The 26,588-nt window shown below is 36.4% G+C and overlaps 1 protein-coding gene across 11 annotated transcripts; it reads right to left on the reverse strand.

Moving 5' to 3' along the window:
- Positions 1-115: 115 nt before the first annotated feature.
- On the reverse strand, positions 116-25,946 carry LOC103715167 (carbon-nitrogen hydrolase family protein). 11 transcript variants are annotated; one of them, XR_015977277.2, is made up of 16 exons: positions 24,770-24,994; positions 22,015-22,226; positions 19,425-19,730; positions 18,101-18,324; positions 16,608-16,711; positions 14,696-14,830; positions 13,492-13,660; positions 10,511-10,646; positions 9,716-9,854; positions 5,506-5,682; positions 4,962-5,129; positions 4,475-4,570; positions 3,828-3,956; positions 3,452-3,720; positions 3,140-3,223; positions 116-270 (listed from the first exon to the last, which is right to left on the reverse strand). XR_015977277.2 is itself a non-coding variant. In XM_008802729.6 (15 exons), the coding sequence occupies exons 2-14, from the start codon at positions 22,206-22,208 to the stop codon at positions 3,490-3,492; spliced, it is 2,208 nt and encodes a 735-aa protein (XP_008800951.3). In that variant the 5' UTR covers positions 22,209-22,226; positions 24,770-25,946; the 3' UTR covers positions 116-270; positions 3,452-3,489. The 11 variants fall into 11 exon arrangements, 9 of the variants coding, with proteins under 9 accessions (XP_008800951.3, XP_008800960.3, XP_088576346.1 ...); XR_605341.5 differs by lacking the exon at positions 116-270 and adding an exon at positions 2,569-2,946 and having other exon boundaries at positions 24,770-25,010; XM_008802729.6 differs by lacking the exon at positions 3,140-3,223 and having other exon boundaries at positions 24,770-25,946.
- Between the last annotated feature and the right edge of the window lie 642 nt (positions 25,947-26,588).

The following is a 26,588-nucleotide window of genomic DNA, read 5'->3' on the forward strand; positions in this document are numbered from 1 at the left end:
CTACAAATAGAACCGGATATTCGAATGGATCAGATAATTGTCTATTCATATACATATCCATTTTTTTTTACTGATACGGATACTATATATATATATATATATATATATATATTAGTTGGATGCTCAAATTTCTATTCATATTTAAATAGATTCGAATATAAAAACAGATTTAGATAGATATTATTCGATCCACTTTCATCTCTGATCATCCATACTACTGCAAGTTTACTTTTGTTCTCTATTTGTTTCTCCTTCTGAGAACGAGTCCACCTGAAATTGCAGTGAGAATAGCATCAAACCCATGTCATCTAATATGCACATTCAGAAATGGCTAGCAACAGTAAAGCTAAAAACGGCTCTGACAAAATTCAAGATATTCGTTTCTGCATCCGGTTTAGGTTAGATTTGGATAAAAATTCTATGCCACACGATCTAGACACGAACTTGGATATCTACTTATATATCTTATGGATCCGGATCCGAATCCAAATTCAGAATTTGATAGATTTCTAAATCTAGACGGATGAAAATCTGATTATCAATTTTTGTATCAGATTCTGATCAGATGTGAAATTTTGGTATCCAATCACATCTAGATCTGACTTTGAATTAAAAGATTTTTGGCTCTGGATATCTGGCTAAAAAATCTCTAAATAAATCCTTAAAAGATTAAAGCCAGGTTCCATCAACAACCTGGGAAAAAATATTCGCATAACTAGTTCCACAGAGCGAAAAAGGGAGGAAAAAGGGAGAAAAGAAGAGGCTGGACTATCCAATTCGACTGAATCACCAAAGCCAGTTTGTTGCGAGTACTTTGTTCCTGACAGCAGCTTGAGCTGAGCCCATCAGAGTCTTCGCTTTTAGAGAAAAAAAGTGTCCGCCCCTGCTTCAAAACTACAGGGCGCGCGCCCTCCGTTTGGTAATCTCAAAAATCTGATTTTCAATATCAAAACATACAGAAAAAATTGTCACCATTGGGCTAGTAATCTCTTGACTCCATGTAGTGACCTTTTACTTGGATGACAAGCATTTAACTACCAAGTTACCATATTCATTTCTGTTTTATATAAGAGTTTATTTTACTTATTCATATACATTAACATGATTTAATAGTCCACTAACTTACATTATAATATTTTATGTTTTAATCATTATTTTTATAAAAGATAAATTGTTTTCTCTTTGATAAAAATTAAAAATAAATTTTTTTTTATTCTTTATGATATTTTTAAATTTTATTTTAAAATTAAAATTATTAACAACTTTTATGTATTCCTATATTTATATAAAAATGTTCTTACAAGATTTCTAAAATAGATAATTTATGAAGATTTTTCTATTTATGCTACAGCTGAAGAGTATTATGGTATATGATATAAAAAAATATTAATATTTTGTATTATATGTATTATTTTAAATAATTTTTATTTTTAAATATTTAATACAAGTCCGATCAGACCATGACCCTTAGCTTTCACCAGGTCAGTCGCCATGCACATCGAATTACTATGCCTTATATCTTTCATTACTCATGTGCAGCATATGATCCAGATAATAAATTTTATTTTCTTTTATTTATTACAACCCAGAATCTCACCTAAAATGGATAGCAAGACGGTATTTTTTGAGTTCCTTAGTCCTGTATAAGTACCTAAGATCTTCTCGGCGAATAACTAATGTGAGACTAAACACATGCCTACACAAATCCTTACATACTCCCTCTATTCAAGCCTGACGTTCTCGTCAGACTAAAAGTTCAAATCTATTTAAATTTAATCACAAGCACCACGATAGGCCCGTGATCAGCCTTCATAAACCCTTGCTGCAGTGTCTCCTAGTTCACATAGGCTATGAACCGAATTCGCTCTGATACTATTTATTACAACCCAGAACCTCACCCAAAATGGCTAGTCGGAAAATATTTTTTGGATTCTTTAGTGTTATATAAGTATCCAAAATCTTCTCGACAAATAACTGATGTGGAACTAAATACATGCCCGTACGGATCCTCACTTTATCATTATGATAATAGTTTTTATTATTGAATTCTGCAAAAAAAATTAATTTATATCTAGATAATATCCAACTCATATCCATATTTAAATAGAAGAAATATAAATACAACTGATATTTAGCTTGTTTCCGTAGCCATTTGGAATAAATATTGATTAGCTTGGTATCTACTTTATTTCTAAATTCATTTAGAACAACAGATATGGATACTAATTTTAATATCAAATCTATATATATACTCATTGAAAAAAATATGAATACAAATATAGATATTGCTGGTATCCAATCTGCATCCAATCTATACCCCCAAAAAAACCCAATCCATGACAGCTGCAAAAATAATCTAATATAACATAAATAATTGTATTATAGGAGGTCATTGGAGCCTTAGCTGGGACAGCACGACTGACCACCTTCTCGACCCACATAAGCCAACCCCCTACAATGCGGGGAAAAATATAAATAATATTGCTTGATAGCCACCTTCTCGACCCACATAAAAAACCATTCAAAAATAAGTTACTTCCAGGACACAACAAAGCAGTCTATAAAGAATTAGTACCACTTCTAAAACAATTATTATTATTTAGTTATGTATAGAATGACTTGACCGAAGTATTGCCAACAATTATGCAAATATAGGTTTATCATGTAGATATGGAGTGGAATCTTTCATCAATATAATCACATCTCCAATCAGTCTCATCCTGCTTGTTGGAAATCTGACGATGTAACGCGCCTGCACGTCTTCATCCTATGTCACATACAATTTGAAATCATGGCAAGTGAACTAATTTTGTAAATGATCACCATTTCCCATGCGACTCAACTTTTCCATGGCTCAACAGATCTTGCACAACACAAGTAAACCCCCCAAAAAATGCTTGACATAACGTCCTTTGAATAAGTACATATGGCATCAGGCATAAAGCTCTGCAAAACTTTATATATGCTTATGGTTACAATTAACAAACTACTTACATGGGACTTATTTTAACAGGCCTTGAACAGGAATGAGATTGGGAAGGCCTGGTGTGATATATGTGAACATCCAACAGTTCCCAGCCTTGAAGATATTTTTATTGTAGTATTGAAAAAAATTTTATTTTGGAGCTAGCTTCCTTACCGTCAGACATTCAGGCTGAAATCCTAGCTATTAAAATACTTTTCCACTTGTGCAGCCCAAAACTTTGTTCTTGTCAGGAAATATCTGAGAAAAATTCCATAGTACTAGAAAATCTAAGGGAGTTGTCAAAGGCACAAGTCAAACATGTCTTTAAGTTTTAAACTCGGCAATTCAAATCATCTAGATGACATGAATTGCCTAAAGTTTAGGCGAACATTTACAGAAGAAATAAACAATATAAAGTATGCAAGAACACAATTAGATGATCATTATTAAAAAAAAAAATCATGTAGGGATAAGCAGAGGACTAACCTGCTAGTCAGCTGCATTCATTCCTATCTTATTCATTACTAACGGCCAGCATTTGGATTGCCAGATCCTGCAGCCACTACTCCCATGCCACTCCCCTGGCCTGAGACAATATCTGAATCTTCCTGTCTCAGGAGTTCTGGAAGATTACCAGCTTTGTAATCTCCATCCATCTCTTGGACAAGTTCATCAATCTTGCGGAATTGATAAGGCCATCTTGAGTTATATAGGAACTGGCGAAGATCGAATCTGTTGTCTTCTGGTGAATAGCTCTACAATCATTGGGCATTTTCTCAATATAATTATACCCTGCAGGACTTCTGCCAAGAAATCTGATGGAGATTCATTTTGTGCATAGTGGGGAAGGATAAAAAAATACCTCAGCATGATATGAAGGCGTCAAGACAGTCATCTTGTGCCGATTGATTGAATAATATTTGAAGAAGTGTTTCACTTTATCTGCTACCTCTGATGGTGCTAATCTCCCACACCACTTGTGACAGAGATTCTATGACATTTGAAACATACAAGACAAAGAAGAAGAGGTATAAAATGAATAGCAATCTCAGATCCTAACCAGAAAAAACAGCAATCTCAGATGAGTTGTTATGCATTTTGAGCAATGAAGCAAGCTTGCAGGTTCTAGTTTTCAAAACTCTAGCATTCAGAAGCCATGGTTAACAAACAAGAGGAACATTTTGCTATAAAATCACAAAATAACAGATATTTACTTACTCACTCAAGCTATTACAGATTATAACTAATAAAATTAGGGCTGCTTAAATCAGATTCCTTATGTTTATAACACCTCCATCATTCATTAAACAGCGACAGGTGAGGCGAAACTGTGGGCTGACCACCTGTTGCGTTAATTTGTTTCAGAGAAATCCCTGATTAAAACAACACTATGAGAAGCCGACTCCTGTTGCGTTTGTTGCTGTCGGCATTGTCATTATCGTTATTGTTGTTCAGGCCAAATGAATCTTTATGAACTCAAGTTTCAAATAAAAGGTTTGGGGGACTGACCTGAAACATCGACACAGGACCACAACGGAAAATCTTCCTCAGCCTTCCATAAATTGACAATTCCTCATATGTCATCCCCATGTCCACTTCATCCAACTGATTCGCAGAGACATACATTAAAAACTCAGATTTATGAGGTCAGTCCAATAATGACGTAAACAAAATATGAACTAAGATTATGACCATCCTCATGTTTTCTGTATGTTTGGCATTTATTAGAAAACCTATAGAAAAATTCAACCATGCCAACATCACATGAAGTTATCAGCATAAAAGAACACAAGATATTGATTTGTAGAATCTAATCCAAAATCTGCATCTGAAAAACAAACCAAACTATCAAGTTACTGTATTCACAATCATTGGCCCTGTAAAATCCATCAATATGAAGGTCACCATGGGAGAATCACACCTTAGATCTAGATAAAGATTTTACATTTCACAAATATGCCCTAATGAATTTTAATTTGTGACTAAATATCAATACCTGATTATAGTTTGAACGTATTGGTTCCAGCTCTGCAGTTGGAGGAGCTGCTTCAACTTCTGCCAAAGAAGGATACTTGAGATGAATTGCAGCCCAGCGTAGAAAAGACCGAAGATCCTGCTTACTCACACTTCCGATGGGATTTATATCTGCTGAACTGCAATCATACTGCAAAATACGCAAATATATTGGTACCCCTTTTTTTTACTACCGAACAAATCAAGCCACTATGATAGTTAGGATCAAGGCCAAATGCACTCATTTGAGAAGTATGTGTTTGATGAGTTTAAATAATAGATTCCCCAGAGGGAATAACTATAGTATACCATAAAGAAAATAGTTCAAGTGTAGCACTGCATTTTCTAGAAAATGAAAACTAAAATTGGTTTTACTCTTCCAATATTGCAATGCATCTTATACTTTCAAGTTGTTGTGACTGGAGTCATCAGTTCATAAAATTCTAAACAAATACATATTCATGATGACTTAATAGCGAAAAAATGGACATTTCTATGCATTTTGTAAATAGGATTTCAGCTTTTACCTTGGTTAAGTAACCACGTAGTCCTTCATCCACATTAGAGCTGCCTAATACAAGGTAAAATCCAGACTTATTGTGAACCCATGGCATAAGAGATGCTAGCATAAAGGCTAGCACCATTCTAACTCGAGCTTGAATGTTTTGTAACCCTAGATTCTCTGCATTTGATCCTCCATCAACCTGCATAGCAGAATGGTTGTACTGTTATATACTAAATGTTGATCTGCACTTTGCAATTATGAAACAATCAAGCTTAAGGCAAATAATGCCATGTTCTTGGAAGAGCCATACACTAACAATTATATGGCAGCGATTAGTAGGCCATGGATTTGGGGCAGCAGCACTTGGTAACCAATAAAATTATGACCAAACTATCGTGTTTGCATGACAAGCTACACATAAGGTTGTAAACTTGACATGCAGCAACACTTTCTTTTTAACTTGATAACCAACATTTGCAATACATCCTTTCAAGATCATGAGAATATAACAGTAATCAGAAAGCTCCTTTCAAGATCATGAGAATCAAGAATTACTAGGACACCAAGGCTTAAAATCCACATGCTTAGGATAAAGAAAAAGGACAGGCAACCAGCTAAATATCTCAAATATTTGGTACACATGTTTAGTCAGCCTTTTTGAAGCATGATTTGCCTAATAATAGAAATAAAGAATAAATGCAAATAACATACAAAAGTTGTGACCTAACAGAGTGCAGCATCTGCAACTATCATTAGTTACGACCTAAGATGAAATGCAAGGATTCAATCTAAAATCTAATTTTAACGATACTAATGACAGCAAGTGAAGCAAGTTTAACAAAGTCCTGGCAGAGGCTTAAGGGGCAATCTGGCCATGGCCTTCACATGTTAAAACACATCATTGAGACAGATTGAAACCAGAAGTCCTGACCAGGGCATTCAAGGACTGTGGGGAAAAGTCACGTTGTCATTATGCATGAAGTATATCATACAGCTCATAATTTTTAAAACCTTGAGCCCACAGCCATATTATTGATTTTCTACAAGGCACAAATGGTGAACCAAGGAATGTCCACCTCTCGCCTTCTACAATGATCTTGTAATGTTATAGTCAGCCATGTCTAAGAATAGCACATTTGGTCCCACCATGGCAATACTGCCACTCCACACTTTTAAGTGGCAAATGAGTTAAAACTAATAATAGAAACATGCATGACTTAACATGGGAAGCAATATTGGAGGTGTTACCACAAAATCTATGCACATGACTAAACATTACGTCTCTAAATAGACATGGCACTAGGCAACTAACTTCTCAAATAGATTTCTTATCGCAGAGTACCTTCTAAGTTAAAACACACATATCCTCATCCTTTAGCCAAGGAATTGGTGGTGGCCTGGTGGGGTTGGGTACAACTCCACTGTATTGCAGTGGGAGTGCACAGCACATATTCTCTTTCAGATTTTCATGCTCGCTTCTATTAAATCTTCTTCTTGCACCCCTAAATCTCGACTCTTCACATGAACATATCTCATCCATTCTCCCCTGGTCAATGATAGTACATGTGGAGATCATGAGAATCATTCATTTTATTCACCCTCTAGTGATAGGACTGATGGGAAATACTAGAACTTAATCATTTTTCAAGATTTGTTAAGAGACACGTGATATAAGCTTTCTTAGATTGGAGGTCTTCACTTCCTACGCAGATCTCCAACAAAATAGTTAGATGAGATTCAGGCAACCACTTGCAAATAACACGAAGTCCTTTTTCCTTGTTGCTCGTTCTTGGGAGTTGGGACCACCAAAGAGTAGCCATTCCTTTTTAGTTAATTTGTGGCATGACCAAAATTTGGTTACATTCTTGTTCTCTCTATATGCTCGTAGTCTCCATTCTCACTACAGGACCATGTATTTGCAACACACCCCAAATCTCATGCTATCTTTGAGACTTTGACATGGAAGAAAGAGAATTGTCACACTTGGTTGACAAAAACTTCCCCAACTAAGGCTCTCCATCCTTTCATACGTGATCTAAAAACATAAGGCTATTCTCGCTTCTCAATTTTATTTTCTGGTATGTTTCTAGGCCTTTCTTGTCGGAGGTGGGAAAGTTCTAGAAAGTGATCTAGAATGATTCGGACCATTAGATTTGTGATATTCATGCATAATTATAGCCATTCATTGTACATAGCAGCGCCTATAAAAGGGGAGGCCTCCAACTTTCCATTTACTCAAACTCTCTTTTGTGTGCTTTTCCTAGCATTCTAACTATTACAGGTTGTGGTGCTAGCTTCATAGGCTAACTTAGAGGCAAGTGTAGGCAAGTAAAGCTTCTAATTGCCACACATTGTGCTCGAGGAATAGCAAGTCTATGCCAATTTCCTTGAACAATTTCTTAGGTTTTGGAGCTCCCTAGTTCTAGGAAGTTGAAAAGGAACTTGAACTAAGGCATTTACAAGTCCCTAAATAACATTATAATAACCAAATTAAAGACTGACTAGTGCATATCGCTCCTATAATTATGGGGTATAGGGAGGGTCGGATGTACACAACCTTACTCCTGCATGTGGAGAGGTTGTTTTGGTACTTTGAACCTTTGACCTCTAAGGTCATAATGGAGCAACCTTATAATTGTGCCAAGGCTCATTCTCTACGAAGAGTTCTGGGAACATGTTCAAAAAAGAATTAGAATTTATTGTACTAAACAGACATAGGAGGACATTCACAATGTCCCATAAAAAAAAGCACTAAGAAGTTAGACTGAGTAGAAATAACACAAATTTTGTTGCATATTAGTTATTTACTATACTATTATTGATGATGCAGAAAAGAACATCTTGCGAATTAAGGCAATTGTTGGTCTCAGACAAATTATTACATGATTGAAAAATAATGGGTCTAACGACCTGTAACTTGCAGTGGTCTTTTGAAATATAAGTAGAATAAATATTTTTCCAGAACTGCTTGAACACAACCTAATGAGTGTGCAATAAAAAATTTTGGTCTTATGCTGATTGGAGCAACATATGTTTGGCGATCACACCTTTTCATGAACTCTTAAAAAAGTGGCATACAAACTACCTCAGTCAATCAATGAATTAAGAAAAATAATAGTAAATAAAATGAGTTTGGGTTCCTTGAGACAGAACAAAATTGATAGCCTGGAACAAACTTTTCTTCCAGAGTTCAATTTGCAAAACAGCTATGAACTAAACTATCTCCCAACTAGAGCTGATCATGGGCCGGGCTTGGGCAAAGAAAGGTCAAATTTTAAATAGGCCCGGCCTAAAGCTTGATTAAAAATGAATAAAGTTTAGGCTTAAGGCCCGGTCCGTGATCAGCTCTACTCCAAACTAGACTTGGCGAAGAATCAAACTGCATGATTTATTATTGTACGCTGATACAGAGGCGGTTGCAGTAGTGTGTTTTAATGTTTCAGTCATATCTTGCACCATTTATGCAATATTCAAGGGTTCAACATCAAGATTTGCATTTGATAACCAGACTCATGACTGTAATCTCCACACACTGTATAAAGATCATGATCATATAGGCTTCTGTTTCTTCTGAAGCTTCTGTACGGCGTATAGTATCTGAGAACAACACAATGACTGAGTGAAGAATCAGACTGGATTCAATTTGAAGCCATAATTGATCAATGACCTGCTGATATGGAAGAATATGGTGTAATATGAAATCCATACAGCACTAGTTTGAGCTAATTAGGATCCTTCAGATGCGGAATTCTAACTAGAATTTCTGAGAAATTGGTGTCGAAGAGACTTCCATTTGCAGTGGAATCCTTTTCTCTTGTCTTCTTTATTTAGTACCAGAGAATCAAAAGAATAAACTTTTCTTAAAGAGTTATTTTTGTTGCAAAAGCTCTGACTTACACGATAAAGAAACCAATTTATATTTTCCTGTTTGTTTTATGCTTTTTTCCCTAGACTCGTGTGATATCAACTTTACATATGTGACTATTCTGAATGCAAACATGTGTTTTGTATTTAATAGATCTATTCTTGCAGAAACTCGGAGTAAAGTTATCTCGTATAATTTTTATAGGATGGTAAAGTTATCTCATATAATTTTAATGGACCACCTGCACCTGTGAGCATCACATGGAGTGGTAAAACTGCAGTTCTGATACATTTGTTTGTGCAAATATCTTATGCCCATAACTATGCATCTACAAAAGTTACATAAACACAGATTACCACCTAATTACCTTGTAACGTGGGCGCTTCCCTGTTAGTGTTTGGAATAAAGAAAGCAAAGCAGAAACAACACTATCTATAGGCACATCTAAGTGCCATGAACCAATCTCCTCCGCTAGCTTCTTAGCACGTGATCTAGTATCCTCAGAACTGCAAAGGTACAACAAAACAGATGTTACCAAATATAGTAGTATCCTCAGAACTGCAAAGGTACAACAAAAACAGATGTTACCAAATATAGTAAGGCAGCCAGAGCATAAGTTTGTCTTACATGCAGACATGGATATAGAAAATAGGCAGCTTACTCAGTTCATGTGAAGAAAGCCAGCAAAGAATTCATAAAATTTCTCAATAGTAATTTACAGATTAGATTAATTATTATCTACTATAAGAAAATTCAAAGCAATCATAAATTCCCACTTTAAAGAATCAACTTCATATGGCCAAGTCAAACTTCACCGATGTTGCAGTACCATCTCAATAAGGAACAGATGTGCAGGATATTAATTGTCGAACCTTTTGTTCATTGAATGAATATAAACTATAGAATTCATATAAATATAGATGGTGACAGCATTCACTTTCAAGTTTCAATAGAAAAAAAAATTGAGGAAAAGTTCATGAAACATTTGATTAGGTCAATCCATTAGTAGATAGCATTAAAATATAAGATAGCACCTAAAAAGAAATTGGCCAGTAACGATGTATACACCTTTTCCAGATATTTCCTATCAAAAGAAGTTGATGGATACATTCACGAGATGTGATTCATAATAAAGTTTCTTGCTCTGCTTCCAGTTATCTACCTATTTTCAGTTCCCATATAAACGGTGTAAAATATTCGCCTGGCAAATTCTTTGCTGTCAGTTGGGAACTCTCCATTTTTGTATTGGCCAATCCGTAGTGCATCAGCTTTTACTTGTTCATCTCCATTTTCAATATCTGCACGTGTTTGGCAATTAAATGTTATAAGAGATTTGGTAATGAAAAATAATCTAAGAATGGTGGAAAAAAAGAGTTTTACACAAGGTCCGCCATCTCAATATTGGACCTCATATCGGTACCATCCTACCACAGTATCGGTACATGATACGGTACAGTAAGATTTGACGTACTGAGTGTTGAAACAGTACAGTATACACATACCATTTTAGTACTGGTACCAAACTGTACCAACCAGTACGGCAAACCTTAGTTTCACATGTGAACACAAGTTTGCTTGAAGGGCAATTTTAATATATTTGATGGAATATTACATCTGCTTGCCATCTATAATCAACAACAGGTCAACCTAGTAAATTGGCAATGCATCATATTATAAGTGCAAACCAGCTCGAAAATTCTTTTTCGTGGTGATCACCAGTCCATTAATTTCCCCCCACCAAAAAAGAGTTGCAAAGAGTTGAGTTTATCATCCCAGTTTGTGTTAATGTTCAAAAGGAGAGAAAAAATATTTAAAAAGAAAAATTGACCATTGATACAGTTTAATAGGGTAGACTGACTATTTTTATTGTAATAAAATGTCAAACATCTAAGACGAATGCTAGGAAGTACAAAAGTGGTTTCTAAGAAACCTGATAACAATCATGTGATAATGCATAAGGAGAACAAATAAGTTGAGACACATCAAAGAATATGGCCGTGATTAAAAAGAAGGCAAGGGAAAAATGAATGGGCAAAAGGTAGGAGGTAAGGATGAGATTGTGGTATTCACCATAAAGCTGATGGCATCATCTGAGTTATTTTTTTATCAATAGGGAACCCATATTGGCAAGTTGGTGGATATATACACAGATAATGATCTGGCAAGGTCTTCAAAATATTTGTAACAATGACAATAATGACAGATTTTCAAAAAAGAATAGGAAATCTATGTTCTAAGATTTGCTAGAGAAAAAGGATGCCTTGTGGCTAATGGCTAATATAAATTTCATATGCATAGTGAATAAATTATGGAGGAGTTTCAGACCAGAAATAGAATTCATTTGTATGGCTACCTAATTGTCTTTGTTTAAGGGGCACTAAATGATTGGAGGAGAAGCCATGTGAGTTTGGAGTGGAGAATACTGGTCAATAATATATAGGGTGCAGATTTAGTTTCATGGGGATGCAATGTTGGGATTGATAGATTAATTCATTGTAAATGGTCAGCATGGGTGATTGGAGCATGTCATTTGCTATGGTGATAAGGCTTGGACCAAGGATCAAAGTCCTGGACCTCTTGGTATTGGTGCCCATAATGGTGCAGAACAAACCATTAACAAGAATGAAGAGGAAAAATATATAAGAAAGTTGTCCTGAGATGCCAGGCTGTTCCAAGTGTCAGGAGATGACCATCCTGGTCCATACTGCTTGGTACTAATCGGGATGGTCCAGAATCCTAGTTCATGAGCAAACTAGCGTCTTGGGTACCATTGTCTCATCGAAATGGTATGATACTGGTAGAATGCACCAACACATGAATCCTTGGCTTGGACATTCAATTAGCTTAGCTTCAGAAACAAGCCACTTTGGGTTTTATATGATGTATTATATAATCCCACTTCACCACTAGGTACCCTACTGGTTGATTTGTTGGCATTTTAGAGACAGGCTTTTATGTTTGGCTTAACATGGGCTCTTTGTAATAAAAAAACTAAATAACATAGAATGAGATCTTTGATTCAAGGGGAATAGGTGCTTTAGATGCTGTAATAGGATAGGACTGGAATGCTGGATTTCTTGGGCCAAGGCATAATAAAGCATAGGCATCACCCAACAGGAGGTTGCCACTGGTCATGGATGATGGGGCTTAGCTTTGAGCAATGAGAACTATAGTTGGTTATTCTGGAATAACTGTTAAGCAAGATATAACTTGTCTACCATGTACATGTGAAAGTACATGTGTTTCTCAGGTATAGGCTAGAGATATTGTATCAGAATTTATGTATTAAAAAGCCAAGGGGCTGTGTGAAGTTATATTTATGAGAAGTAATCACTTTGCAGGGGGCTGAGTAAATTATGCATTAGAAGTAATAACTTTGTAGGACCATTATAAGTTAGATCGAGGAAGAAAGAAAATATTTACTGTAAAGTTGCTTGGTGTTGAGATGGTCAGGACATGGTGGACCATCATAAGTAGTTTGGAATTTGGACTAAAATGAAACATGTGAAGGTTAGAATTTGAAAGGGTTGCTGGCATTCAAGTGAAAGCAATGGGAATGGGTTTGCCAATGAGATTCATGAGAATAGCTGTGCGCCTGTGCAGTATACCTACATAAAGGCTGGGATTTGGTTCTAGTCCAATTGACTGAAATGGATTTCAAGAATCAGCGGAAGTTTGATTTCTTTCTATTGAAAGATGTGTCACCATGTAGAAGAGAAGAGTCGAGATGGATTCAGTGAAAATTAACATGCAGTTGCTTGTTTTATAGATACAGAATGAGTCTTCCATGAGTAACTAGAAAGCAATATGTGTGTTCTTGTGAATTTAGCTCTCATACAGGCTATCTAGTGGTCCCAACTGATGATTCAAGGTTCAGGAGATCCTAAGAGGCCTATGAATAAAACATTTTCTTTAAACTTCATGGAGATTCGTAGGAAGGTTGTCTGCACTTGGGCTATTGCTGCCTAGTGACATACTGGCAAGTGTTTGAATCTATCAAGACCATCCAATGATGATTTTAAAGATAGAAATCTGACATTTGGCACTTTAGACTGCCTAATTATTGCTCCTTGATTTTTAAAAAAAAATCAAAAACAAGACAAAAGAAATTCTGAAAGAGGTCCCATATTTTGCAGAACCGACCTTTTATTACGAGTTGGCACATGCAGCCAACAATTGCTGCAACAGAAGAACTATCTGCGCCACCAGAAAGAGGAAGCAAAAACCCAGATGCTCCACTTCTTCGTACATAATCCCATAGCCAACAACTAGGTCCAAATGCAATCTCTTCTTCAGGACAGTGATACATAACCTGCACATAACAAATACTCAACGTAAATAAATCAGCAAACCATACACATGATAGTTAACAACTTAACATATTAATAAAGTTGCCATAAGAACAAGCAAAGCAGTACACAAGTGCAGACAGCAGTTGTCTAACATTAAAAGATTTCTGAAAGCACCACCACAAATAGTTTGGATGGAGTTTATAGCCAGTTTAGCTACCACAGCAACCCTGTGAAGTGCGAAACTCAAATTGCCAACCATAAGTTTCATGTGTATAAGGATGTTGGGACTGGTATCTCTTACTTCACGTTAACATGTAAAACATTAGTAGCAGTGAGGATGATTATACTTATTGCCCTACAAATGTTGTGGTGACTTTTCACTTTGCAGCGCCACCAAGTCAACATGGCAAGGTCTAAGAAAATATAAAATACAATTTTTTCTTACAATTAACTAGAGACTGAATCAGTTAATGACTATATTAAGTTAAAAACTATACAAATGAAGGGCCAGAGATTGTACAGACAAGACCATCCAAATGTGTGTAACAATTTTTATTCTTTATGCTTGGTTAAAATTATGTATACGCTTGCAATCAACCTCAAGTTTATGATTTGACCTAATAAATGGTGGCAATGAGTTGAAAACCATTTAATAGTGAATTTACAGCTTAATCTCTCATTTGTGTTGTTATTTTAACCAGTTCAAACATTGGTCGCAGTCGCTCCTTTTGGCTTTCTACTACATAATATCTTCTACAGACTTGCATATTTATTTTTCTTGCATCTGTGTGTATACTGAATGGTGGTTGCTTTTGGAATTTTCTGTCAAAGTTAGGAGCATCACAACTAAAGTACTAAAAGATAATCCACAAGTCAAATTAATATACATAAGAAGACACCAATAGCTAAAGCTCAATATTTACTACATTTTTTTTAAATGAAAAAAAAACTGGGAGCATCTCACAGAGGCATGTCAAGCAGACAATGTTTGTTAAAATAAAATAAATCTCACAGCATATAAATAGAATCAAAATTTAGAGGAAACTAAAGCTAACCTCCACTGGACTAGTAGGAAACATTCCAAGCTTAAATGATTGACAAAGTTTATAGGGTGCCTTCACTGATGGAACCTTTTCTTTGTGGCTTGCTTGCTCTCTAAGACTACTAATCGATCCTCGATAACTAGAAACCTGCTTCCCATGAAAGGTTGTGAAAAATTGGAAGACAGAACAAAAGAAGCACAAAGCATGATTTATTTCTTTACAAAGTCATCAGTGATGCCTATATAAGGTTATCAATGATGCTTATATGTAAGTATGTAAATATATGCTCTAAACTTTTCAACTTTGCATGAGATAAGACAACTAGGCCTCTTAAAAGTGATATCACATAACCCAGCTAGAAGCAAATGCCTTGCAAAAAACTAGATACCCATATTATATTCAACAAAGGATGAGAGGGCTAATAGTTATGAGCTAGAAGTTCTGAAACCTTCAAGAAGTGACATCTGCAAAAGCATGAGCATTACCTGGACAGAGGATTATGGTCTGAAATGAACAGTTCAATAACTGATACACAACTTTAAAAAACAGTGACTTGAGTTAGCAAAGGGCTCAAAATAAAACTGAAAATTCTTGTTGACAACTACACATGAGAGTACAAACAGGTAATTGGCATGTGATGTATGTCCTAAGCACTATCCACCCTTATTCCATTATGCCTAGTTTGGTTGCAGAAACACCTTTAATGTGCTTTAACCTGTTTGTCCAGCTATTCTTGCCAAACACCCTTTAAGAAGCCACATTTTTTCAGCATTAGAATAGGTCTATCGAAAACATTATGGCACCATATTTTTCCTTTTACCGCAAGTAAACTCTTCCACTGTAGGGAGAAATAGTTTACTCTGGGTTAAAGTGGGCTAGGGATAGTTTAGCCCATTTATGTTGGCTAAATGATTCCACAACCATATAGGGCTTTAAAATTTCAGTGACAGTTATCTATAAACATGAAGGAAGTAGCAGATCATTCTCTATAAAGAGCTAATTTCTTGAGTCCTAACATTCATAGAAAGAGAGAAAAAGATAAATAGGATGAAAGCATCCCTTGAAAATGAAAACCGAAGTTTGAGACATGACTTGGTGAGATCTGATTGCTGTTTGGAACTAAATGCCTATGATAATAGATGCAATCAAAGATTTAGCTTTGGAAAAACTTGTCATATATATTATAATGCTGTCAACTGCCTAAGCTACAGCACTTGAGCACACCATATCATCAGCAATACAGATTTAGCCAATAATTCAGTCCTCAATTTTTGTGAAACAGTGCACACGGTTTTTTTTAAAGTAAAAAAAAAAAAGAAAGTAAAAGAGAGGCCAGGAGAAAAAGTTGAGATGTCAAGCTGTTAGGCTACTTGTGCTAAGCAAATCACTTGGCAAGCAAACTAACAAAAACCCAGTATATTTAGAACAATCAGCAAAATCCTCACAAAGAAAAATGTATATACTGATATTTAATATGTAAATAATAACTTTAAACTAATCTTTACGAAATGATCAATATTCAGATATTTTGGCATCTTAAATCAGGACGTAAAGAAATTTAATAAAGTTAAACATTTTATCTTTTCTAATGTTTATTTTGAGACCTGTAAGTACCGATGACAGGTAGGTTTCAGCACTGACCACTAGTACCTATGCCCAAATTAATATCTCCTCGCCCTTCAAAAATATTTAAATAAAAGCAAGATAAACAAATTTCCCATGCGCTTGCACAAATTCATATTACCTTTTACTTTCTATGAACAACACTAATATAAATGGAAATGTTCATTTTAGGTTTATAATGGTTTATATGCAAGAAACATGCATGATTTAGATCTAGCTTCTAGCAAGGTTTTGCACCAATTCCGGTGTTGAAATAGTGCAACACAAAATACACAGACAGAATCAAGAGTATATAAATTACCGCATCTAGATCTACTTGGGCAGTCAAAACTTCAACATCTTTCAAGGAAAATTGAGATCCTTGAGCTACCACATCTCCATTCACAGCAATGCAAGAACACCCATCTGTCCAAAAAAAACATTACAATAACTCTGCTGGACCTGAGCATTCTGTAGCAGACACCAGCCAATAACTAGATGAACATAATAAATTAAGGCAAAAATTATTTTTTGCTTTATGTGAAGAGGGTACACAATTAGATTATCAAATCAGAAATGCATCCTACTTCAAGAATTTAATTTCTTCTCTGATATTAAAACTGCTACTATATTTTACAGATAAGCCCAAATTTTTGACAGTTTGCATGAAGTTAGAAAAAAAATGGAAACTTTAAGTTGCTCACTTGATGATGCAAGGCTCAACATCAATTAATTCAAATTTATAGATGCTTCCAAGGGAACATAATCCTTACTTTAATATCAAAACTCAAAAGTTTTAGCCACATCAGGAAGAACACCTTTGAATGGGTTCTGCACCACCTACCATTCGCAATTTTCTTTTCCCTTTTGGTTTCTCCCATATTCTATAATAAGGGTTGAATAACAACAGCAAGCCCTACCAATCTAGATACTAAGCTTTATATGAAAAACTTCCATAAAGAAAACATGCCAATGTTAAACTGTGTTTAACTTGCATAATGCCAATGAAGAATACCCTTGAACCATCAGCTTCAGAAAGCTTTAAATGCATCAGTAATTTGTTCCCTCTATGAATTCAATTCGGACTTTTTACATGGCATAGTTTACATCATGTCATACCTTTTCCCTCTCTTTCATGTAAGTGCATGGCATGCCACTTTAAGCACTAATGGATGGCAAAATTCCAACATGTTAGGGTTAACGGGTGCTGATCCTTACTAACCACCTACTGTTAACAGGAAGCAAAGGGACTATTCTTCATATCAATTGGCTTTAAGGAGCAAAATCTGGTTTGGATCCTCTTCAGTTCTGGTGAAAACTGGACAGATCCACTCCAGTCGTGGAGATTGCACTACATAAGTATGGGTGCAATCACGCAGACCAAATGGCTCACATGAGCAATGATCATTACTATGCAAGCACTGGTAAAGCCATTCTAAATGTAAAACAGCAATGTCTCAAGACTTGTGTGGATTTTTACTTTTTCCTTATGTCTACACTAATATATTTGAGAACTAGAGATTAGGGCATTATCCATATTTGTTAGGAAAGCAATATTACCCCACAAAAAAGAAAATAATTGTACTTGATTATGGGTACAAATAATATTTTAATATAGGATGGTAAAGTATAATTTACAGGAAATGTAAACATTTTAATCTAATAAAGAAAAAATGGGGCCAACAAAAAAAAAACAATATAAGCTCGAAAATTCTTGAACATAATGTTCTGTGAGCATGCAGTAATAACAGGAAATCATGAAAAGAATGTAAAACTAAATAAACCTCTATCAATCAAAAACAAAAAATTACACACCATAGTAAAGGCGGCCGCCATCACATCCCTGGTGATTACTGTACATGTAAACACCTCCACAGAAACGGGTTGCATTTTTTATTGCATCAAGCCGTAGATTAAGCTTTCTTAGCTGGTGGTGGCTTCCACTTGCATTCATAAAGACCTCAACACCATTTAATGCTAGTGCAATGCGAGGAGCATCAGCAGTAAAGAGCTCTTCACATGTTTCAGCAGCAACAGATCTGACAATAAAAAGGATATAACTTAGAAAATGACTTCATGAAGATGTTTAAAGGCCATGGCGAGCTACTTTTAATCTCCATTTACTATTTACATATAAAACACTATATATTAGTTAAATAATAGCGCACAATAGATTGAAACAACATTAATAAATTAAACTGGTACGAGTCAAGCTACCTTGTGCCTTTCATAACATGAAGTCGTAGATCGGTATTACAAATTCGAACAAGGTAAAGCGATGGAGCAATTTTAGCAATGCAAAAAAATCGATTTGGTTTTTGAGGTTCTAAATTATGGATAAAATGAAGGAGGCTAAGAATCATTCCAGGTTGTATAAAATGGATCATGTCCCAACAGAAAATCCTTTTAGTGGATGCTCCTTTCTAGAGAGTCCTCTTTGGGCAATCACAAGGTAAGGCATGAAGTACGGGAAAAGCATAGGTTACAAGGTAAGGCAGAAAGTACACAGTCTCAGTGCCAAAATAAAGGTTAATAACAACCATGAAGAAGAGTAATAAATATAATCTATACCAAGCATAAATTGTTTGTTGAAGGGCCTAGTATATCTTAATACTAATTTTCCCTCGACTTTAATTTGACAAGCCACTGAACCTGACAACAGCCCTCAAGATTTGATGTCAAAATCCTAAAAGCAACTTTACACATGAAGACCCCCCCCCCCATAAAATCTATAAGGGCTAGTTCTCAACAAATGTGACCTACATTAGAGGTCATAGGTTAGGTTTTGAACTCATCCAACCATAGAGCAACCAGACTTGGGATGGGTCTATCTGAAAAGAGAAGAAGGCATGGCTTGATGTATAGAAGCACAGCCATCTTTTTAAGGCACAAACTAAAGTCAAAGAGTTGAGTCAGAACAGAACCTGAAAACCCAAAAAAATTCACTCGTAAGTCATGTCGGAACCATTATGGACTTTATGATCGAGACAATAACACTTATATCAAAGACAGTTTTAATCATGTTCCATTTTAAAAGCTATTTTTTCCATTTTCCAAGAGAATGCAGCAGGAAATAAATGAAGCATATAAGATCTGTTACCAAACTACCACATATATTAGTTAAATACTTAGTGCCTACGCATCCAGAAGCTGAATATATCCATAACCAAAGGGTACGGAGTTTTGTGATATAGCCTCAGCAATGTCAATTGGGAGTTGGAAATCAATAAGCTTGTCTTTAAATGTCCAGGCTGAGAACCATCTGAATTCCCTGTAGTTTCCATCATTTGCAAGGCACATCTTTGGGCGGATCATAACTATCCTTCGGTTCAAACAGAAAACCTGGCAGTTGTACCGCACACTTTCATGAATAATAGGCATTCCTATGCTGCATAATATGTCCTCGGTCCAATCACCTGACAAGATATCCTTCAAACATTCCCAACTGTCGAAAAATGTTGAAGTTGTGTTAGGCCAACGAAATAATCACCATACTAAGGAGTAAGGCCACTTAATAGAAAAATTCATGATGTAAGATATAAGGTTAGCCATACATTATGATATGAAAATTGCAATGTATCAGTCAAGAAATGACAAGAGTTCGACACAAAAATATAAAGTGTCTCAGCTAGAATCTAGGCTTACATGTATTTGAGATTACCAGCCAGCAAGTCTTGCAGCAGAATTATACTAGATGATGGGTTTAGTAAGTGAAGTTGAAGCTATTTTTTCAAAGAATGGGAAAGAACATGTAAAGATTGATGGGCTTAACTCTCTATATGGGATAGTGGAGCAAGTATAAACAATGATTATGGCTAAAGTATTACATAAACAAAGTAAGTGACAAGACCTTAGATCACTTGGGGCTTTCTGTCAACTTAGCTTAAATTTTTAAGAAATTAGAAGTATCTCATTTCCTAGTTTTATGAAAATTTATGAATCAATACCAGAAATTGAAATTCAATGCTAAAGATAGGCCACAAGAAGACAAAAAATATGAAGGTAAAGACCTACGAACACTGGAGAGCATATCTTCTTTTTGATCCCTCGTGTGAGGTCCATATGCTTTCTGATTCACTTTCTATCAATGTTCTAAAACAGCCAGGAAAGTCGCTTTGCAACAAGTCAAGCTTTGGGTCATTCCCCAAAATGCCTTGTGTAGAGCTCGGGCTTGGACTGTAAGTATGATATGATCTATCTTGATCCTAAATCCTAATAAAATTGGTCAATTGATCGTCCAAAACATCTCATCAAGTTAGGGGTAAAAAGAAAGAATTAACACTTACAAAAAAATCTGTTCATTTGCACAGGGACAGTTTATGGATATAAAAAATGTTTCATAAACAGCTTTCATGCGACACCAACTGTTCATGAATGCTGTTGAGTGGTGTTGAGTTGCTGACCAATGCAACTTTGGGAAGAAGCATAAGAAGGCCAATTAACATAGAGCATCACCAGCCATGATTGTTAAAAAGTTTTAAGATCATGCAACCAAGAAGCACACTCCCACAGACTTCAAAAATATATATAGACCAAAGAGGCAAGGATTGTTGTGCCGGTACCGAAGTCCATACTGATTGCCCAACAGCACAATTCAGTACAATACCGTGGCATTCCATACCGATACAACAGAGTTGGGGAAGGCAAGGAAGAGGTAGAATGGTAGAGAGGAAAAACAAGAGAGATGGAGAGGGAGAGGGAGAGTGAGGGAGAGGGAGATGAGGAAGGGAGGGAAAGAGAGGGAGAAGGTCGGCGGAGGGGCGTGAAATGGTGGAGGAAATGCCCCACCCTCCAGTTCCCATGTTTTGTTTGAAACAAGGGTTCCGAAGAAGGCCCCTTTTTTATCTTTAAAAAATTAAGTGAAGTTAGCAACCCGTTACCCACTTCACTTGATTTTTCAAAATAGAAAAAGGCCAAAAATTAAGTGAAGTTGGAAACCTCTTTGCCAACTTCACTTAAGTTTTTCAAAATAAAAAAAGGACTTCCTTTGGAATCTCTATTTCAAACGAAACAGAAAAACAGAGGGTAGAGCCTTTCCTCCGCTCCCCTCTCTGACCCTCCACCGGCCTTCTCCCTTCCTCTCCCTCCCTCCCTCCTCTCTCTCTCTCTCTCTTTTCATCTCTCCCATTCTCTCTCTCCCCCACCCTCGTAAGTATCTCGAACATGGGGGCGGAACTATCCCAATCTACTATCAATATAGCTCGGTACACCCCGGCCCAGACGGTTCAAGGCAATACGGCGAACCTTGAATGGAGGTTTGGTAGAGGGTAAATTTGGGTCATAATTTAAAATTGACTTAAGTTTGGCAGAAAATTGATAATATCTTATATTAAATTGAATGAAACTCAAACGAGTCACAACGTTTTGTAGAAAGTTTTGTCACTAGCCTATTAAAGATCCTTTAAATTTCAATATTATTTTGTTGCAGATTACATATCAAATATATTTGATCTTGACATTAACTATTTTCTAGTGTATGATAATCTATGATTTAATTTTTTGCAATTTATATAATCAAGTTATTTTGAAAGTTCCTTTGTTTTGCATTTTGCCCATGCTCTCTTTCTATCTTCCCAATTTTATTTATAGACATATATTCCTAATACTGATGAATTTGTAGTTTCCTTCCTTTCCACAGTTTAAAAATACTAGCAGAAAAAAGAGAGAGAGTATAGAGCAAAAAATAAGAAATAAGCAAAATAGAGCATCCTAGTTAATAGAAAACTCACGAATGCATCACAGTATCTTGCTCGAGAAAATGATCTTCACAACCATAACCAGTAATCTCAAGCTCCGGACCCATTCTAATTGCAGCTCCTGCCTCCTTTGCCCGGAAGATCGATTCCTTGATATTCCGCAGATTGGTGTCAAAATCCATAGCCCATTGGTTCAAATTGCAAGTCGCCACGTTCAACAGCCTCATCCTTGATCCTTATCTCCCCTGAAAAAAAAAAAGAAACAAAACATCATATTCCCATATTCTCAAATATACTACGATTTTTATAATCACCTACCCTTAATTTCTACAGCTTATTAAATGGACAAACCAATACGTTATGTCATCACCACATGCTAATAAGGAACATGAACACCAAAGAGGGATCAGATGACATTTTTACATATGTACAAAAATTATAGTTTGGATCTGATTTTAGTTACTTACATATGAAAATATTTAACGCAAACAGAGGAGTTGGTTTCTCATACAATTTTAGAAAACAGAGCTTCTGAGATTGATAACAGAGCTCCAGAGATCTGATTTCAAGTGCAAGAACAATTTCTCATACAATTTTAGAAGATAGAGCTTCAGAGATTGATAAATAAACCCAAATCATAATCAGAGCTTCAGAGATTGATAAATAATCAAATCACAAACAGTATCATGGAGTTCTAAACGGCAAATAATTAGAAAGAAAGGATAAATACTTCCTCCCCTAAGGCCCTAACAAGATCCTAATGCAAATCAGAGATCAGGGTAACCTAATACTAGGGATTAAAGCTCCCACTTTTCGCATCATCGCATGGATCAAAGTCACAAACAAAACCCGTATAAGATGCGTTGAAAAAGCCCAGATCATTTAATATAAAACTAAAAGGAGAAAAAGATCAAGAAAATGGATGAAGATTGAAGAACAAAAGGGTAAGAAGGACATGAAAACTGAAAAGAGGAAGGTAGACCTCCGACGCCAAGATTGGCAGGGAGGAAAAGCGGCAGCCGGCGGGATGCGACGGAAGAAGCCTTTCTTGGCTGCAGCCTGCAGGCGGAGGGGGGGGGGGGGGCGCGGTCGGTGGTACTCTTTGTAAGTTGGAACCCCGGCGGCTGGCACGGCGGCACGGTGAAGCAAAGCAGAAGAGGAGGACTGAGGACGATGTCGATGAGGAGCAAAGGAAAGGAGGAAGATGTAGTCTTGCAGAAGAGCTGAACTGCTGAAGACTGAAGAGGTACTGAGGACCTGAGGTAGAGGCGTAGAGCCAGAGCGGCAGAGCCCAGAGGAGCTAGGCTGTCAGAGGCGTAGGACCGTAGGTTTATAGCTTCCATGGGGCGTGGGCGATGGGATTGGGAGGGGCAGCCCGCAGACGGCGACTCCGGACACCCTCATCTTCCCATGTCTTGTCGAGATAGCCGTTGCTCTGGCTCTGCGGCTGCGATTCACTGTAGACACGGAGTTTGGGCGGAGACCTTCTTTGGGCTGGGGCTTTCATAGTTTGGGATAAACTATCGGGTAAAGATTTGCCATGTTTATTTGAGAGATCAAAACTGCAAGTGATGGGGTTCTCTTGAACTGGAACCCACCGACGTAACCCGCCCTTTCTTAGCTAGATCCTGTTGCAATTTAGTACAGGCGTCCCCTTCCCAGCGTCGATCGGTTAGATAGAATTAGAAGTAGAGCGGAAGGAGCGAGTTCAAAAGTGAAAACGGATCAGTTCGACAGCCTTCGCCCATCGGCTCGTTTATTTACTTCTTCGATCCTGGACATTATATAAGCTGAAAAAGAAATCTCGAACAAAGGAAGAAAAACTCCCGATCATAGAAAGAAAAAAAAAACTGATTCATTTATCAACACTAAATGAAGATTCCTCAATGTTTCTCGAATCATCAATCAGAGGCAACCAACTAATCAAACATTCGTCTGGTATTTATAATAAAATTAAACAAAAAAAGAAAGAAAAAGATGCGTGTGAGTTGGGAAGGAAAGAGGAATTCATACCGCCAAGTCCGGTGGAGAATTCTATGGGTCAGAAAGAAAGAAAGAAAAGCGAGCGGAAACTTCGAAATTCTCAGAAGTCTTCAAATGGAGAGGAGGGAGAGAGAACAAATGATATAAAGTCCGAGTTTTCATGGCCGCTGTGCGGCGGCCGCATAGATGCCGTTTTTAAACTCGCAGAATCCTGCGATCGCCCAAAGAATAATAAAAAGCGCGACTGGTCTTCTCAGAACCAGCACCGACTCACGCGCAACCCTAACGAAGGCAAAGTCGGTGGACATACTACCGACCTTTAGACGGATGGCCACCGGATTCCGGCGTTGCCTCAATCACCCAGGCGAGATTGTCCATGGACTTGTTAAAACTTCCTATAAAAATACCACTGGAGGCTTTCTCCATGGTAGCCAACTTGTTATATGACATTCAGATTCTCCTTCTTCAAAAAAATAAAATAAAAAAAGCAAAACAGCATTCAGAGACAGAAGAAAGAGAAGCGATCTTGTAAATGGTCAGAAACAAAGATCCAAATATCTTGATAAATTTATGTAACTTTTGTCATGAATCATGTATCATGAATTCTACTTCAGTTCGAAGAGCAAAGTGAAAAAAATTACTTATGAATGCTGCACCGGGGATCATTTTGATTATTTTTTTTTTGCGATAGGTTTAAGCATCCATTTGCTATCCAAATCCAACGCAAACAAAACAAATCAAACTATTGCAACCAAATATAATTGAAACGAGTTAAGATTGAAAGAAGCCACAGCAAAAACCTCACCGGAAGAGCTTTGCTGCTTCCCGACTGTTCTACTTCGATTCAGTGGATTAAACGTCTCCGAAAGAACAGCATCGACAACGCGATCGAATTTAGCTTCGAATATCCTTGCGATACGATTTCTGGATCAGAATGGATTGGCGAAGGAGGAGAGGATGGAAGAAAAGAAGACGGAGATTAGAGGAGGGGGGAAGCGAGTGGATTTATATAACGAGAGGGAGAGGGAGTATGTCTCGCTCTTCCTGTCTACCGTCTTGGAGGGGAAGAAGGGTCCTACCGTGGTTGACGGGGGACTACAGGAATAGTTCCGTGTGATGAATCAAACGTGGACCGTTTGATTCGTGCGTCATCGCTGTTGAGGAAATTGTAGGGAAAACGTGACTAATGGGCTGGTCTCCTTCCCTCCATTCATGCAAAAGCAAAGGGCAATTAATTTTGTAGATTTTGGATAAAAAAATCTGTTTAATTATAGATTTTGTAAGAAAATTTAAGTTTTTAAAATAATAATACAGTTTGGATCAAGATTTGTCGTCTCGATATCGAACTACATACAGGTACTATATTAGTACAGCGTCAGTACGGTATGGTGCAGATTATTTTTGGCTATCAAGTGTCGGTACGCCACCTATATCGAGTACCGAGACGATATGTCCTGTACCATTCAGTGAGGGCCGATACGGTATACCACGGTCTGGACCCTTTATGGTTAGGTCTAAGTATAAGATAGATAATGGCCTACACAAGTATGTATCAAATATTTAAAATATACTCATTAAATTTGGATATTTAGTAGATATATACTACCTGTCTTATACTTAGATGCAGGCAAAAAATGCTCAAAAGCCCCTAAGAACGTATTATTTTGTTAAAAAAATTAATTTAATCTTTTCTTTCCTTGATCAATAATTAAATAAATTTATTTAAAATTATTATTTCATTTTTTTATTTGCATCAGTAGTGGAGGTTCTTAAGTAATGGTTTATACAGCTTGTGGTAGCCTTATTTCAAATTCTCGAAGCCTTAAAACATGTTAAAGACAAGGCTTCAAGCTAATTCTCTTAATACAATCACCAGGTGTTGCTTCATTATCTAATTTTTCTTTTTTCTTCTTTCCCCTTTTTATTTGCAGGAGCAGTCTAGTTTTAGAATTTTTGAATGATTTTGCCCTAATCTCAGCATGTTCATTTGAAGTTATACCAATATATATATATATATATATATATATATATATATATATATATATATATATATGTTATAGCAAATGCATTTTTTTTATGTGAATGCACATACTTTTGATAATGCCCCTTTAGACTCGAGACTTGTGAGAGGCATAGCAGCATCACTCATCCTCTGGAATAACAAGTTATTCCAGGATATTCCCAGTCCTATAAATTATTCATCTACAACTTGGTTATATATATCTACATACAAGTAAAGAATTTATATGTTAATATACAGTGTACTTTTCTAAATGTCAAAAAGTTAAGGACCTCTCCTCTTTTTTTTGTAGTAAAAATAATAATTAGTATTTAAAAAGAAAAAAAATGGATGGTGAAAAGAGGTTCTGTAATGAAATACTAAATTCTTTACCAGAAGGAAAAATATCCTTCTCGAGACTTCAGAAACAAAACAATCCAGAATACTTGATGGCTGGGAGAGATTGGCACTTCCATTGCAACTGAGCATTAAGATCACAATTTACCAGTAAAGCAGGTTAAACTATAAGTAGCTTTGGGCACATTAACTAATCCAAGAAGACTAGGAGAGTGACTTTATACAAATGGGAGAATCTGAAAAATGGCTCCAGGCACGGCTTTGAGCA

The sequence above is a fragment of the Phoenix dactylifera genome, chromosome 4, assembly GCF_051530095.1.
Source record: "Phoenix dactylifera cultivar Ajwa chromosome 4, Ajwa_hap1_PhDact_Kaust_v1.1, whole genome shotgun sequence".
In the NCBI taxonomy this organism is placed as follows: domain Eukaryota; kingdom Viridiplantae; phylum Streptophyta; class Magnoliopsida; order Arecales; family Arecaceae; genus Phoenix; species Phoenix dactylifera.